Source organism: Typha angustifolia, chromosome 7, assembly GCF_048772165.1.
Source record: "Typha angustifolia cultivar Huaian chromosome 7, ASM4877216v1, whole genome shotgun sequence".
Lineage (NCBI taxonomy): Eukaryota > Viridiplantae > Streptophyta > Magnoliopsida > Poales > Typhaceae > Typha > Typha angustifolia.
Genome location: NC_133245.1, coordinates 2,543,265 through 2,558,903, shown reverse-complemented (window position 1 = coordinate 2,558,903; position 15,639 = coordinate 2,543,265). Strand labels below are relative to the sequence as shown.

Sequence of the window (15,639 nt, the reverse complement as noted above, 5' to 3'; positions counted from 1 at the left end):
TGGGAGTCATAAAACATATTTTTATTTACTATGCTAGAATATTGAAGCTGTTTGTAGGATGTGAAAGAGACCCTCTTGGACTTGTGACAAAAATGACGATCGGATGCCACTTTGATTCTAGTGACAGGATGACATGGAATGAGATCGATGATAACTATATAATAGTACAAGGAATTAGCACACATTGTTAGAATGGAACACATTTCTAAAGGTAGCCTCTGTTATAAAATAAGTAAAACAAAGGAAAGAGTGTGTCGTTTGAATGTGCTAAATAGAGGATGCAAAAAACCAAAACAAAAGGTTTTAAGAACCAGATCAGAATCAACTCATATGTAATTGTGTTTGGGCCTACTACTTGTCATAAAAGAGAGACAAATATGTTAAGGCTGGAGGTTGGGATATAAGGCCAGAAGTACTTAAACTAAGTACAAGAAATCAAATTGTACAATCCATATCACTATAGAAATTCATGGTTTATTTCATTATGATCATTGCCAATGCAAGAAGAAGATTGCTTATTGAATGAGGAGAGGATCAAATCCAAGCACAGTACCCACTTAGCTATAGATCAACAGGATATAGTAAAAACATATGGAAGAAAGAGTTATGCTTATTTGTAAAGATCTAACTCTGAGGAATGACCATCATGCAGGAAAAGAATCATCTCCAGATTGCCAGTATCTATTGGAGAACCACATAGAATCAGCAGCCACTGGATTCCCATCCTGATTGCGGTGCCAACTGTAATAGGCATGGGTCCTGTTCTTGATCTCAAAAATAGCATGACCAAAGCTCGCCTCTCTGAAAGCCGAGTAGCTAGGCTGTGGTTCTGTCAGGCTGCAATTTGAAACAAATTAAGTGTTGATTGATCTTCCAAGAACGTTTAACACTCTACTATGGCAGTGTAATTGATGCAATAAGAGAATATTTAGGTAATGTAAGTATCTGAATAGCTCCTTTGTTGATCTTACTTTGTAGCTAGCCCTTCAAGATTGCCTCCATCGCCAATAGTTACGTAAACTGGCGCTGACATATCAGGAACTGGCCTGCATTCTCCATTGACTATGTTGTATTTGATGTTCGATATCCTATGCTGCATTCCACAATGTTGGCAGCTAGAGGTGAAAATTCTGCTACTAAAGCTCTACTATCTTATGGACTATCTTGTACTAAATCTCTGAGCTTCAAAATCTTAACTTTGTTCTGAATGTAAAAGTTAGGAACTTACGCTGCGTTCATAGGCATGAACATGGCCTGCAAATACAACATCAACTTTGTATTTTACAAACCATGGCTCATACATTACTCTCATGGTTTCACCCTCCATGTAATGATAATTGTAGCTGTTGTACCATGGGGCATGCATTAGTATAATCAACCATGGTGTCTCAGTCCTGTTCACTTTAGGTAGCTCGGCTTCAAGCCAATTGTATTGTGGAGTGTATTTACCTGGAAGGGAATAAAAAAAAAGAAACTGAAGACAAGATCATAGAAGACCAGCTTCAAGCCAGTTGCTGATTCACAGTGGAAGAAGTTAAAGGCGACGAACAAATTTCCAAATAAATAAGGGTTAAAAAAAAAAGATACAACTAGTATCAGAAGCTACATAGCTAACCAACAGAAAGGTTGCCTATTGTAAGGTACAAATTAATCATCATCATAGATTAGCTACTAATGGATAGGAGATAAACTAGAGGGTGATAAATCAGCAAATCTCTTGCAATTGGAGAAAATTTCTTTCGTCATTCTACAATCAATTTGAAAGTGTACACATCTGTTCAGACTTCAGAATGAAGAAATTTGTCACAATGGATGATGTATCCATACCGTATGCTGAATATGATGCTAAGACAATGATGTATGCTGAGGCTCGCTTGATCGAGTACCAGAACGGAGATGTGCTACCAGAAGACTTGTAGGGGACGTGATATCTGTGTCTGTAGGGTTTAAAGGGCTCAGTTTCACCCTGCAAAGGATGTGATGAACATTTCATTGATCAGCAGCTTTTGAAGCATAACACAGATGGAGAGTAATAACTAGTACATCAACCAATCAGGAAAAGTTACAATTATGTGGTGCAATTGCTTAATAGTAGATGCCTACTTTTTAACATCCAGAAATAATAAAACAGCAGTTGTTTTTCCCTCCATATGGGTAAATTCTTCAACATCTTGTTCATTTGCAGCAAAGTACTTTCATATGGTTTGCTAGGACTTGTCCAATGCTAGCAAGATTTTCATGTTTTATTGCATTTGAATCAGTCTTAGTGCACTTGTAAACTAGATCTTGATCTCAAAAGAAATGAGAAATTTATGTTCAAAAACCAACATATATAAGTACACTGTCCCTTTGCACATTCTTTATTTTTCTTGTTCTTCTATTTTATCACGCCGTTTTCTGTTTCTCATTCCTCCCTATCTTCCTCTCTTTCATTTCCATCTAAAACATTCATGTTTGTTATCTACATTTTACTTTTCTATGTTCTCACATCACTTTTATTCTTGTGTCTTTAACAGATGATTAAAAACATTTAAACACAAATGCGTATGTGTTGCAATAAACTTTCTACTCACAATTTCAGGAGCAAAATCTATCTCATGGTTTCCTGCAGTCCAAATCCAAGGCTGATAGGCAACACTTCTCTCAACAAACCTCCCCCATGTATCCCACCTAACATTGTCATGATTTACGTAGTTATCTGCATAAGAAAGATCTCCTACAAAGAGCACAGCCTCTGCTTTTGGATTTGACTCATAATGCGTAAGTGTAGAGTTTGAGTCATAACTCTGTCCAAGATCACCTGCAACGCGAGAAATAAAATCAAAACGGTAGTTGTAATAGTTATCGACGAAAAACTACATCCATGTAAATGAAGTAATCTTTCTACTCAGATACAAGTCAGAAGACTAGGTTCTAGCACTGACGATATCACTTCCTAAGAATCCTCATTTGAAAACTTGTTGAGATTATACAAATTAGAGATGTAAAATGTACCTATAAGACCAAAGGTATAAGGAACATCTGGCCCAACTTCAGGAGGAGTTTTGAACCAAAATTGCCTTACTGTATGCCCAATCCCAACAGCATAGTAGTACTTCGTGTCATACTGCAAGCAAAAGAGCGAGCAATCGCCATTCTAGATTATAGGATCAAACTTAAACTTAAAAAAAAAAACTAAAATTCAAGTTTGTAAAAAAAAAAAACTCACCTTCAGATCCTTCAGAGTACAGTGATGGATGTATCCTGATGTATAATTGTAGAACTTGTAGCGGGTACGCATACCCTTAGCAGAGAAGTTGAGATTATCCTTAGAGATCCCATAAATAACTTCGTTAGAACCAGGCTCAGCTGTAGTCACCCATGACACAATCACAGCTCTACCATCATGGTCTCCTTGAGTTATATGCACCTTCAAACAAAGCCAAAGAGTCCCACCTTTTCAACTAATTCCTATGATTAAAAAGAGTTTCTCCAAAAGTGAAGGCTTTAAATAATAAACAAAACAATTTCTCACTTGCTGAGGTGCGTTGTAACCCGGCGGCACGCTGAAGACGTCGCTACCGAGCGGCATGTCGATGGTTTTCTCCACCTTTCTCACAAAAGAACTCGTGATTCCTCCATTGCATCTACTCACAAATCCTACTAAAACAACTAAACCAAGTAAACAACTAAGATAATAAGGTGACTCCCGCCTACCCATCTCCTCCTCTCCTCTCCTCTCTTCTCTTCCCCTGTTCTAAGGCTTCCAAAAATCCGAACGCTCCGTTGGGTTCCGATAAATAGGACGGATATGGCGAGGAATAAAGAGGAATATCCGAGGAAGATGCGATTCTATCGCGTTAAATAAGGCGAAGGAAAGAGAGACTTGGAAGCGGAAACAAATCAGCAATAGTTGACTTCGGATTTGGAAGGCATGGAGATTGGAGAATGAAGAAGCGGGCGAACCCATCCCTGTAAACCTGTTCCAAAGGTTGTTCCAAACAAGACGATTGGAATATGTAAGACAGGTCAAAGATGCGATTCTATCGCATTAATTACGGGCGGGTTTCGAACGTTTGAGGCCACAACGACTTTTCCTATTCTTTGCAGGGGGAGAGGTGAAAAGTTGTTATCTTGCTAAAGCTGATCGATTTGTCGTCATTCTTGAATCAGATTCTGAGGTTCTTGTCACGCTTCTTCGTGGTGGCAATCCGCAACTTGAGAGAATATCCAACACACCGATCGCAAAGGGCAATCCAGCGGCAAACTAGTTGGCCAGCCAATCCGACAAAATCTAATAGTTGTATCTAGTTTTACTAAAGTTGACCGAAAAAAAACACGGCATAGAGGTGAAGTAGCACAGGGCAGAGAGACTTTTTGGGATGGAATCGAAGCAACAATAGTTGACTTTAAATTTGGAAGCTATTGAGATCGAAGAAGAAGAAGAAGAAGAATAGGGGATAATGGGATCAGGAAAAAAGATCGAAGCTTTTGATCTACTTTCGCTCGATTCCGTTAGATTGACGTGGGGGAGGTGCGAGCGGAGGGAGAAAGTCTTCATCTTTTTACATAATTGCCACTGAAAGCTTTTAAAATATCAATATTAAAACCAAACTTAGATTAAAGAAAAAAGAGGCATAATATATGTTCCTATACAAGACAAAGATTATTAATATATATATATCTTACGTTCTAACCTTCCAGTCATTTATCCATAATTATAATACTTTGAAAGGTTTTAGTAGCACTTTTGTTAAGCATAAGGCATATAATAAATAATGAGTCAATTGGTCTCATCATTGGGTGGACCCGGGGATATCCAGTATAAGCAAGAACAAATCCTTCTCACAAAGATCACAAACAGGAGCAAAATTGGCATTATTTAAGACACAAATAAATCCATGAATTTCTTTGACATAATAATTATCCATTCATTCTAAGTTCCTTAGATTTTTATTTATAATTAAATTACATGCATGTAATTTATAAGGGAAGAATTTGGTATATAATATGTCATTGTTAACTTTATTTACTTACGATGTCGAATTGCTTTATGTCACTATCCTAATCTATTGAAAAGAAGGAAGAAGAAGAAGAAGCAATAATATTCTTGCATCAATCAACTAAAAGAGCATCTTTGACAGCCGAAAATCCTATGGAAATATGATAGCCCTGGACGAAGATCAAGACTTTTTGGGCACAAACCTACAGGGCTAAATATAAATGAATAAAAGACTCAAAGTTCTAATCCAACTAAAGAACATATTTTTTATTTATGAAAAGTAGCAAGAGAGCATAATTGAATTCTAAGTTATACAATGAAATATATAAGCATAACAACAAAATCTCTAATTTTGAGGTTTGAATCATGGAATTGGGTTGAAATCCGACCCAGAGTTATAACAATCTTTGTCTCCTTGGTTTTATTTTTTTTCTAAACACCGAATAAAATTTCAACGACAGATCTTTGAATACACTCAATTAACAATTTCAACTTCGCTAGCGGATAAAACAAATTTCTTTACAACTCTGAGAGATGAATTTTTTTTTTATCTAATAAAGTTTTTGAGTTAATTAATTATCTAACATAATGTGAGAATATTGTTTATTTTTTCATAAAGTAAGATAATGGAAGAGGGACCAAATTTGTGTCTCTAGGTAGCTCTCATATGAACAAATTCCAAAGCTCTAAGACTTGCATGTAAGAAAGGATCCAAAATGGACCGTCTCAATCTAGGCCTAATCCCATAGATTAGACCATTTTCCTTCATTCACACCGATCATAATAACAAGTGGATCCGTGCTATACGTGGGCGATTTGATAGAATGTTGGAATTATTGCCCCCACAAGTGAGAAATATTTTCTTTTAGTTTGTCTGATTTTCAATTAGATTAACTTGGTAATTGAGCTTAAGCTTGGATTTAATATAATCGAGTTCGACTTTGGTTGCATTGGTGATGAAGCGTAGACATGACACGAATCAATTATTTGATACAGGGGTACATTGAAAGTTAATAAATTTGGGCTGTCCTTTTCAGTGACATCACAGTGGTTGAAAACCTTCCATCTATCAGGCTTGGATAATGTATGAGCTGCAGTGAAGAATTTGTTTTCATGCATGTTAGGCCCTAGCTCTCATAGTGTGTAGCCCAAGGTCCACAGCCACAGGTCTTTCTTCCCCCTTCCTGAGGGTTTTTTCTCGTCAACTCTTCCGCTCTCCTCTCCTAGCCAAAGTAGTTAGGATAGGGGAGAGGTCGTCGTCGCAATTATCATGCTACCGTGTCGCTCAGAGTCTCTCTCCTTGCTACCATAGTCATCCGTCGCTTTGGTGGAGTTTGCCCTCTCATCCATTGTGCCTCCCTTTGCTAGTGGAGTTCCAACTTGGTTCGCAGCGTGACCAATTTTGTTCTTGGATTAGCCACCGACTGCGCCCAAGTTCCTCTTGGGCCCCCCAATGTAGTTGGTTGCATTGGTCTTTTTCGACGATGGGGGCTACGACTTTAACTCCTTGACCGGCTTCTCCTCGTACATTAAAGTATGCTTCGCCCCATATTTGATTAGTTTATTTTGTATTTTTCTTTTTGGTAATATTTTGGTTGGAGATTAATTTTTAATTTTTTAAGCTTCACAAGGTTGTGTACCTATGCTGTCCATCCTAATAGAGCCGTATGCTATAATTGGATTTTTAAATATATATATATATATATGTTAGGGTTGTGCTTCTATTATATTTTATTTATGTCTGATGACTTAATATTATATTCTCATTATTGTGCTTTCTTACTCTTGTATCCAAGTGTGAAATTTATATTAAATGGTCCATCGCTTTATTCTCGGAAACTTATGGCTAAGGCATTTCCTTGAAAATGAAAAAGTTAGCCCTAAGTCTAAGTTATGGGCAACCTGATTCATTTGACATAATTTGTCTCTATTTTCTTTTTAAGGCCTAGTCAAAAAAAAATTTCAATTCACTAGGTGATGAGCCGGATTTAAATTACAAGGCCCAATTTATAATTTGGTTGAACTCTAGTTTGATTATAACTCTTAATAATTTAATCCGACTAGACCTAATATAATTAAATTTAATATGCTTTTAGATTTGGGCATGTTAATATTTGTTGGACTGTAAAGATTCAACATTATTGGGTCTAAGCTCACCACTAACCAATTATTTATCTGAGTCGACGGTGTTTGGCCTAAGTTGAGCTATAAGTAAAAAGAAAAAGATAATTATCTCGGTTCGGATCGGGATCGGACCTAATAGAACTAACTACAAGGTTAGAGTAGTAGTTGAGTCCGACTAGATCCGGCCCGGCCCAAGAAATGGTCAGGTCCAGTTAGCTATCTATGAAACATTGGGTTGGGTATTTAGTTAGCCCGAAGCAATTCCCTTGTGTGGGCCCAAGCTCGCATTGAGCCCATTTGGGAACTCATTCCTTTCTCTTCCCCCCTCCTCCTCCTCCTCCGTTCATCCATAGTATATGCGATCGAAACATTACCAAAAACTATATGCGTACTTGGAAGTAACGTGCATCTCATACTTCCCGCTCCGAGTCTACTCCTCCTCACCCCCTCCCTTTCTCTTTATATACATCTCCCTCGTTCTCTCTCTCTCTCTCCTCCTCCTCCTCCGATCTGGCGGTGTCAAACTAGGGATCGGGTTTCGAGAACGATCGCGCATTCCCGATGAGATCCCCTCCTCCGCGGTCTCCGGCCGCCGGAGGCGGCGACGCGGAGTCTCTCTTTCGCACGAAGCCGATCCCCGAGATCCGCGCCGTGGAGGCAGCGACGCGAAGCGAGATCGAGTCAAAGAAGGAGGAGCTCCGGCAGCTCGTCGGGCGGAGCTACCGCGACCTCATTGACTCCGCCGATTCCATCCTCCTCATCAAATCCTCGTCCGAATCCATCTCGTCCCACCTCGCCTCCATCGAATCGGCCCTCTCCTCCCTCTCCTCCACCGACGAGAAGAGTAACACCCAAAAACTAGCCCCCAACCCTACGCGCTCCCTCGTCTACGGCGTCGCCTCCCGCGTTAAGTACCTCGTCGACACTCCGGAGAGCATCTGGGGCTGCCTCGACGAGTCCATGCTCCATGAGTCCTCCGGCCGCTACCTCCGGGCCAAGGTCGTCCACGGTCTCCTCCAAAGCTCAGATCTCGACGTGCCCGCGAAATTCCCCCTTCTTCGGCACCAGTGGCAGATCGTGGAGAGCTTCCGCGCCCAGATCTCGCAGCGCAGCCGGGATCGCCTCACAGAACGCGGCCTCCCTGTCACTGCCTATGCCGATGCCCTCGCCGCTGCTGCAACCATTGATGATCTCAACCCTAAGCAGGTGCTTGCGCTGTTTCTCGATTCGACCCGGTCGTGGATCTCTCAGAAGATTGCAGGTAGTCTCTCAGATTCGGATTCGTGCTCCGCTGTGCTCTGCGATGTTGCAAGGACAATTATGAGTAGTTTAGGACAGGTGGGGCAACTCTTTGTTCTTTCATCAAATGAGATGCCTTTGTTCTACAAGACTGTCCTTGGATCTCCCCCTGGAACGCAGTTGTTTGGGGGGATCCCGAATCCTGAAAAGGAGGTCAGGATGTGGAAGTCGCATAGAGAGAAATTAGAGTCGGTGATTGTTCTTCTTGAGCCGGAATATGTTGCTTCGACATGCTCAGGTTGGTTGAAGGCTTGCTGTGACGAGATATTTGGAGAGCTGTCCGGTGGCAAGGAGTTGATTGGGGCAATTGGGAGTGGAGAAGGGTTGGCATCAGCTGAGAAGGTTGTCCGAGAGGCTTTGGATGGTCGGGAGCAGATGGAGGAGAGCTTGGAACAGTGGCTGAAGAGCGTCTTTGGTTCAGAAATTGAGTCACCATGGAACCAAATTAGTGGGCTTATCTTGAAGGAAGGAAAGGACATTTTGGAGAATAGATTGGAAGAAGCATTCATGAAGAGGATGAAGGAGATCATGCATTCGGAGTTTGAGAATTTGAGTGGAGGCATCAAGTTGAGGGATTCTATTGAGGCAATTGTGGCGAATGCAGATCCTAATAATGTATATGATTTCCATGCATATTTGAAGAAAGCTTCCAACGGTGGTGCGGTTTGGTTTTCAGAAAAAACTAACCAGAAGAAAGCAGGAATCTTGGCTAACTTGAAACCAACCACTGATGAATATGACTTTCGGACTTGTCTTAACTCATATTTTGGACCTGAGGTTAGCAGGATTCGGGATGCAGTTGACAACAAATGCCGGAGTATACTGGAGGATCTTTTAAGCTTTGTAGAATCTAGTAATTCAGCTCTGAGGTTAAGGGAACTAGTGCCGTACATTCAGGAGAAATGTTTCAAGACCATTTCAATGATATCAAAGGAACTTGAAGTCGAGCTTGGGAAGCTCTCTGCTTCCTTGGGAAGCTTTAAGGACAACAAGATTTCACTTACACCTTCTGTAATCGTTGAAAGATCACTTTTTATTGGCCGCCTCTTATTTGCATTAAGAAATCATTCAAGTCATATACCTCTACTACTTGGTTCCCCGAGGCAGTGGGTAAAAGAAACTGCTGGTACAACATTTGCCAACTTATCATCGCCTTTGTCAAGGAAATCTAAGATCGCCTTTGACTCACCGGTTTCATTTACCCCAAGAAGGCATGTATTTGATAGCCCGAGGGGTTCAAAAAGGCAAAATTTTGATGGCCATCGTAGGCAAACAATTGCAGCTGCTGCTGCTTTATTTGGAGCAGATGACAACTCAAATCCAAGACTTGATGAGCTGAACAAAACTTTGCTAGAGCTCTGCATCAAAGCTCATAGCTTATGGATATCATGGGTGTCTGATGAGCTTTCGATCATTCTTTCCAAGAATCTCAATAAAGATGATTCATTATCTACATCAACTCCTTTGCGGGTAAGTAGTGCAATTTCTTGATTCTTCTTAAGCTTGTATTTGTACTCTTCGTGACTGTGTTTTGGATTATGTACTTTGTATGCTTTTTTCTTCTCCATCGGTATTGAGTCTATTGCCCAGAGAACGTTGGATACATAAACGGAATAAGAATATGATCTAGAATGTTATTTGTTGAGCAAGACATGAGTAACATATACCAGCCATTACTTCATTATAGTATATATGAGCTAAATAAGTTTGAGCAATCAAATTCTTAAGAAACATGTAATCTGCAAGGTACAAGTTTCAAGATAGTTTCCCGGGGCAATAGTAGAATGTTATTGACATTGAAGACTGTTAGATTAGTCTTGTCATCGACACATTGATGTTGCTGAGTGTAGAGTTAGGGATGCTAATATAGGACCTTTATAGAAGTTCCTGCAACAGAACCTTAATGAAGGATGTGATCTTTTCTGGCCATGAGTTAAGCTTGGCTACTATTTGACCAGAAGTTAGATATAGAAGTAGCATGATTACTGCTTCTACTACTATATTAGGAGGTGAGGTTGAAATCCAGCCATCTTATTTATTTTTTCCCCTTATTTGCAGAAGACTTAATGTTTGGACTTTGGAGATGTTATTTTCATTAAACTATTCTTTATCCTTTTTATGGTCAACCATACAATTGTCTTGTGTTTGCCTTGGGAAATGGCATTCTTTACTCCTACTTATGTTCATACTTACTCTATGATTCTTACAGGGTTGGGAAGTCACTGTTATCAAACAAGAGGAGTCCAGTGAGGGTCCCTTGGAAATGCAAATAGCACTACCTTCAATGCCTTCCATATACATTACCTCTTTCCTTTTCCAAGCATGCTTGGAAATTCATAAAGTCGGAGGTCATATACTTGACAAAATTATATTGCAAAATTTTGCACGCAACCTATTAGAAAAGGTATGTTGTTTCATCTCATTGTAACACCTTAAGGTTAGGTAATTTTTACTATTTATGCTTATAGTTTAGCCGAATAATCTTGTTGAATTAGCAAGTGCATGATTTCTGAAGCAAAAAGTTAATGCTGATATATTTTGATAGTTTAAACTCTGAATGACTTTCATTAAATGTCATTGCCTAATTTTAATATTTATTTTCTTTTAGTAACTGTAGTATATATGCAATGACAACCTTGACTAAAAGCGATTGAGTGATTAAGGATGCATTTATATAAGTCTTTGCAGATCTTAAGGTTGAATTTGTAATGATAATTTTACGAGGAATATACTTTTCATTGAGAGTGCCCATGTGGTCACTTTTTTGCAACTTACATTGATCCATTAATTTTGTAGGAACATGATGTTACTTTATGCATGGCTATTTCTGCTGCAGAATGTGGATGGCAGTAGTTCACTTAATATGTTTATAGCCTTAAAGTGATCTTAATTCTTCATGTGTCTCTTGCTTTAATTATTTAATAGGCGGTGGCAATCTATGAAAGTTTCTTTGTGACTATTGAGAGCGGTGAATGTCGGGTTACAGAAAAAGGAGTTCTGCAAATATTGTTAGACCTACGCTTCTTTGCTGACGTTTTATGTGGGGGAAAAGATTCTGGCTCCATTACTCCTGAAACAAAAACAAAAGGGGAGCAAACAAAAAGTGCCACACTGAGGCCTCCTTTTAGATGGAAACCGTCACAGCTCCAAGCAGGTTCTGCCAGCATAGAGCCTGTAACAAAGTTAATAAGTAAGCTTTCACAGAGGCTGGATCCAATTGACTGGGCTACGTAAGTTCCTCCTTTAAATGATTTTACCACATAACAAGAGCATTGAATTTTGTCAAAAAAAAAAAACAAAAAAAACAAAAAACAAAAAACAAAAAACAAAAACAGAACAAAACAAAACAAGAGCATTGAATCTTTGCATTATTCCTTCTTTTGTAACTAACTAATGAAGATTTTGATAAAATGTGGTGGTAGTATCACTTTCATGACCCATTTGAAGTAGATTGTGACAGTTCTGTCATTCATATCTGAATATTTTCTTTTCTTTATTTTTCTTTGTATCATAATAGGTATGAGGCATACCTCTGGGAGAATGAGAAACAATCATACAAGCGATATGCAGTTCTCTTTGGGTTTCTAGTTCAGCTTAATCGTCTGTACATGGACACTGTTCAGAAGTTGCCTACAAAGTCGAATACTGACTCAAATATAATGCGATGTTCTCAAGTTCCAAGATTTAAGTATCTTCCAATCAGGTAAATGCTCTTTCTGCCGTTAAATGATTTATCCTGCTATATACAGCAGATTTATGTGTATTTTTCTTAATGTCAAAATTCAAAAACCAATATTACATGCTTCATCATCATTGAGATCATTATTCAAGCATTTTCCAAACAAAACAGGGTCAGCTATTGACAATTAAATTATGAGAAGGGTCCAAAAGAAGTGACTTTTTTTTTTGACCAGCTATCAGCCTGACGTCAATCCTTTAAAACTTGGAACGCAGTTCTTAGATAAGCAAAACCCATAGAACTCTGGCTTTGTTGTTCATCTCCTTGAATATCCTCTGAGAGTTGATATTTATATTATTCAGGCCTTGTTTGGAGTTTATTTCTTTGGGCTTAAGGAAACTCCACAACTCCTTTTCATACATTTGGAACTCAACATAAATAGTCTTTTTTTAGGAAAGCATATGTAACACTCCACATAAAGTGAAACTGTTATGCTGTTACAAACGGTCAAGGAGTTTCTCAGTCTGCATAATGTGCATTGTCCATGGTTGGTTATTAACAAGCTGAAATCTTGTAACATTATTTGGTAACATCAAACTAACCTTATTACACAATGTAACAGTCAAAGCTTCATAGAATATGCAAATGACATCACCTCCTTGCTGACCTCCTATCATATCATGAATAAAATCATCCATCACTGGTGGCTCATATGTGTAAGTGACAGGTGGAAGAATGCATTCTAAAATAGATCACGGGAGGACTTGAGTTGTCATCCTTAATAAAGTTGTCATTAATACACTAGGAGAAAGCAAACTGGAATTCAGATAGATGAAGTGTCACTTGCTCTTGACATATATCTAAGTATCTTTGGATAATTTGAATCAGTAGCATACTGTTCCATGAAGTTAAAGATGAAGTACGATGATCGACGGACAAGATAAATACATTCATGATAATTTGGTGGTTTCATGAATTTTCTTTGAGAATTATGGCTTGAAGCAAAAAGCTGATATTTTGTTAGATTGAGATAAGAGGCTCAACCTACATGTGGTGAGCCAGTAATATTTTAGTTGATAGATCATGAGTTAACATATCTCATAAATACAAATATTTTAGTTGGCATTGTTTCTTTTTACACTGTCAAGTAAACTCCACCAGTTACATTCAATAAAGTCTTGGTATACAATCTTAATCTCAAAATGCTCTCCTCTTTATTGATAACATGAATCTTAGGGGTGTAATTAAGGACTGCGTTGACCTTTCCTGCTCAACTTGATTTTCATGTAATTCTCTTTAATATAAGTGCTCTACTTACTGCTCTACTTACTGCTCTCCTTAGGAATGGAAGTACAATATCTGGTCAAATGAAAGTTAAAATCCTTCTGAGAAGAGCTCATCTAAGTTGTTTCTTGCATTGGTGTGGCTTCCTCAATTCTCAATATAAATTACAGTGAGCCTTTGCCTTTAGAGTATTAATACAGATTAGATGGCTGTATTATCTTAAGAGAAACTTGGATGCTAGGTTTGGGGATAAAAGCAATTGAAGGTTTTTAAGTAGTTGGTATATTAATTGCCTGTTGAAGTTGAGCAGAAGAGTGCTTGAGGCCAGTGGAAAAGATAATCTCCTTGTATATTTCCAAGAGATACATTCAAGTTATGATATGGGAAGCATCTTAACATAAGAGTTGGATATGAAAAGTAGTTAACCAGCTTGTGTCATCCATTGTAGAATTATAGTATTTTAAGAATTACTTTTATAAGTAGTCCTAATCTTTGTTTTTAATATGTTCATAGAGTAGACCATATTCCGTGTAGTGTGTAATACTATAGTATGTCTGCTTTTAATTGACATTATTACAGATACAACATCCATCCTTCTTTCTCACTTCCGAGATAAGTCTTGTGTACTTCTATTATTTTGTAACATTTTGTCTCTTTTCATATGTATGTAATATACAGCTTGTAAATAATGTATTGTGCTTCTGATAAGTTTTTGTTTGTTCTTTCAGTGCTCCTGCCTTAACTTCGAGACCAGCAAATAAATCATCTCTTCAGACGCTCTCTGATGAGTCGTCACCCTCACCTAGAGGTCCTTGGAGCACTTATCCAAATGGAGAGCAGTCTTTGAAGTCAGGTTTTGATGAAAATCCGAGTTTTGGAGTTGCAACGCCATTATTCAAATCCTTGATGACCCAGGTATTTATAAATGGTTCAGTCATACCTCAAAAGGAAGTTTCATATTTGAAATATCACATGTTTAATCTCATAATTGTGATCAGATCTTTCTTGTGAATGTATTCATACTTCTATTTGTGAATAAACAATCAACTTGTATGATTGGCTGGATAGCAAGGTTCCCATTTGATCTAGATATACCAACAGATAAACTGTTTGCTTGAATTATCACCCTTTCACCCCATCCCATACACTTGAGATGTCCTAGAAAAGAACTATTCTCGACTTATCTTAGTGTCCTTCATACAAAGTTAGAAGAAGTTCAGTTTCTCTCATTTATAGTTGTTTAGAGGTTGCTGCAAACTATTCAGGAGTAGGGGCACATATCCCGTCCACCAGTAAAGATTCATCAAATTTCCCCTTTTAAATTTTATGCTCTTTATAACATATTATATATGTACACAGATACTTATAGTTGCACTTACTCAGAAAGGTGGTCAAGTTTAAGGTTTCGTTGGCAATTTGAATTGAATTGGCTTGTTTTGCTGCACACAGAGTCTGATAAAATGGACGTGCTTTAGTTTCTATCTGTGGGTTCTGATGTAGAATATTACTCTCTTGATAAAGTATTTCGCTATACCAATTTTACTCTTTGATTATATTGTTATAAGATGTGCCAAAAATTTAATCTACATTGGACTTACTATTCTCCTTTCATACGATCAGGTTGGCAGCAGATTTGGAGAGAGTACATCAAGGTGGGGATCCATGCTTTCTGATGGCCCAGCAGCTGGGCTTCTGTCATCTTTTACATCCGGGCCCAGATTTGACGCATAATTTGCTACCGATGGAACTTGCTGTTATATTAGAGAGTAGCTATGCGTCCAATTATGAGCCCATATAAAATCATCTAGAGAGGAGAGATGGAGCTGCAGATCTCAATTGTTTCTGCCTGGGGGACCATCTCTTGCACATAATAGATGCTGAAGTTGGTCCGATGTTGCTTGATATATCCTATCCATGTGTCCGTCCGTCCTGCAAAGATAGATAAAAGATCGCATTTGTTTATTTTTTGGTGCTGTAGGGAGTTCGATACTCTCGGATCATTTTATGCCCATCTTGTAAGTCTTGAGTGAGCAGTAGAAACGTTGTAAAATCAAGTGAGATTTCATCTTGCGAAATTTCCAGTTGCATAGCGATATAAATGAGAAAGCAATTGAGCCATACGGCCAAGGAAATGCTTTGTAATTGTAGGGCTTCCTGGGTTTGTTAGTCTTTTACATTAGTTCCTGAATACGAGCAAAACAGCTTCCTGTGCAGACTTTGTGAAGATCGTAAGACATTTCCCTGTTATCTGATAATATCACTCGCTTCGTGC

General features: G+C 38.5%; 2 protein-coding genes across 3 annotated transcripts; one reads left to right on the top strand and one right to left on the bottom strand.

Annotated features, from left to right (window-relative positions):
- Window positions 1–454: 454 nt before the first annotated feature.
- Window positions 455–3,999, bottom strand: LOC140763755 (purple acid phosphatase 2-like). Of its 2 annotated transcripts, none has more exons than XM_073102091.1 (8): window positions 3,515–3,999; window positions 3,209–3,409; window positions 2,995–3,136; window positions 2,574–2,800; window positions 1,828–1,966; window positions 1,229–1,449; window positions 972–1,093; window positions 455–837 (listed from the first exon to the last, which is right to left on the bottom strand). In XM_073102091.1, exons 1-8 carry the CDS (start codon window positions 3,698–3,700, stop codon window positions 645–647), a joined length of 1,431 nt encoding a protein of 476 aa, XP_072958192.1. In that variant the 5' UTR covers window positions 3,701–3,999; the 3' UTR covers window positions 455–644. The 2 variants fall into 2 exon arrangements, with proteins under 2 accessions (XP_072958192.1, XP_072958193.1); XM_073102092.1 differs by having other exon boundaries at window positions 2,995–3,106; window positions 3,515–3,995.
- A 3,469-nt stretch (window positions 4,000–7,468) lies between these two features.
- On the top strand, window positions 7,469–15,509 carry LOC140762430 (conserved oligomeric Golgi complex subunit 1). The gene is made up of 6 exons (XM_073100227.1): window positions 7,469–9,874; window positions 10,614–10,808; window positions 11,330–11,634; window positions 11,922–12,107; window positions 14,096–14,282; window positions 14,988–15,509. The coding sequence occupies exons 1-6, from the start codon at window positions 7,667–7,669 to the stop codon at window positions 15,096–15,098; spliced, it is 3,192 nt and encodes a 1,063-aa protein (XP_072956328.1). The 5' UTR covers window positions 7,469–7,666; the 3' UTR covers window positions 15,099–15,509.
- The last annotated feature ends 130 nt before the right edge of the window (window positions 15,510–15,639 follow it).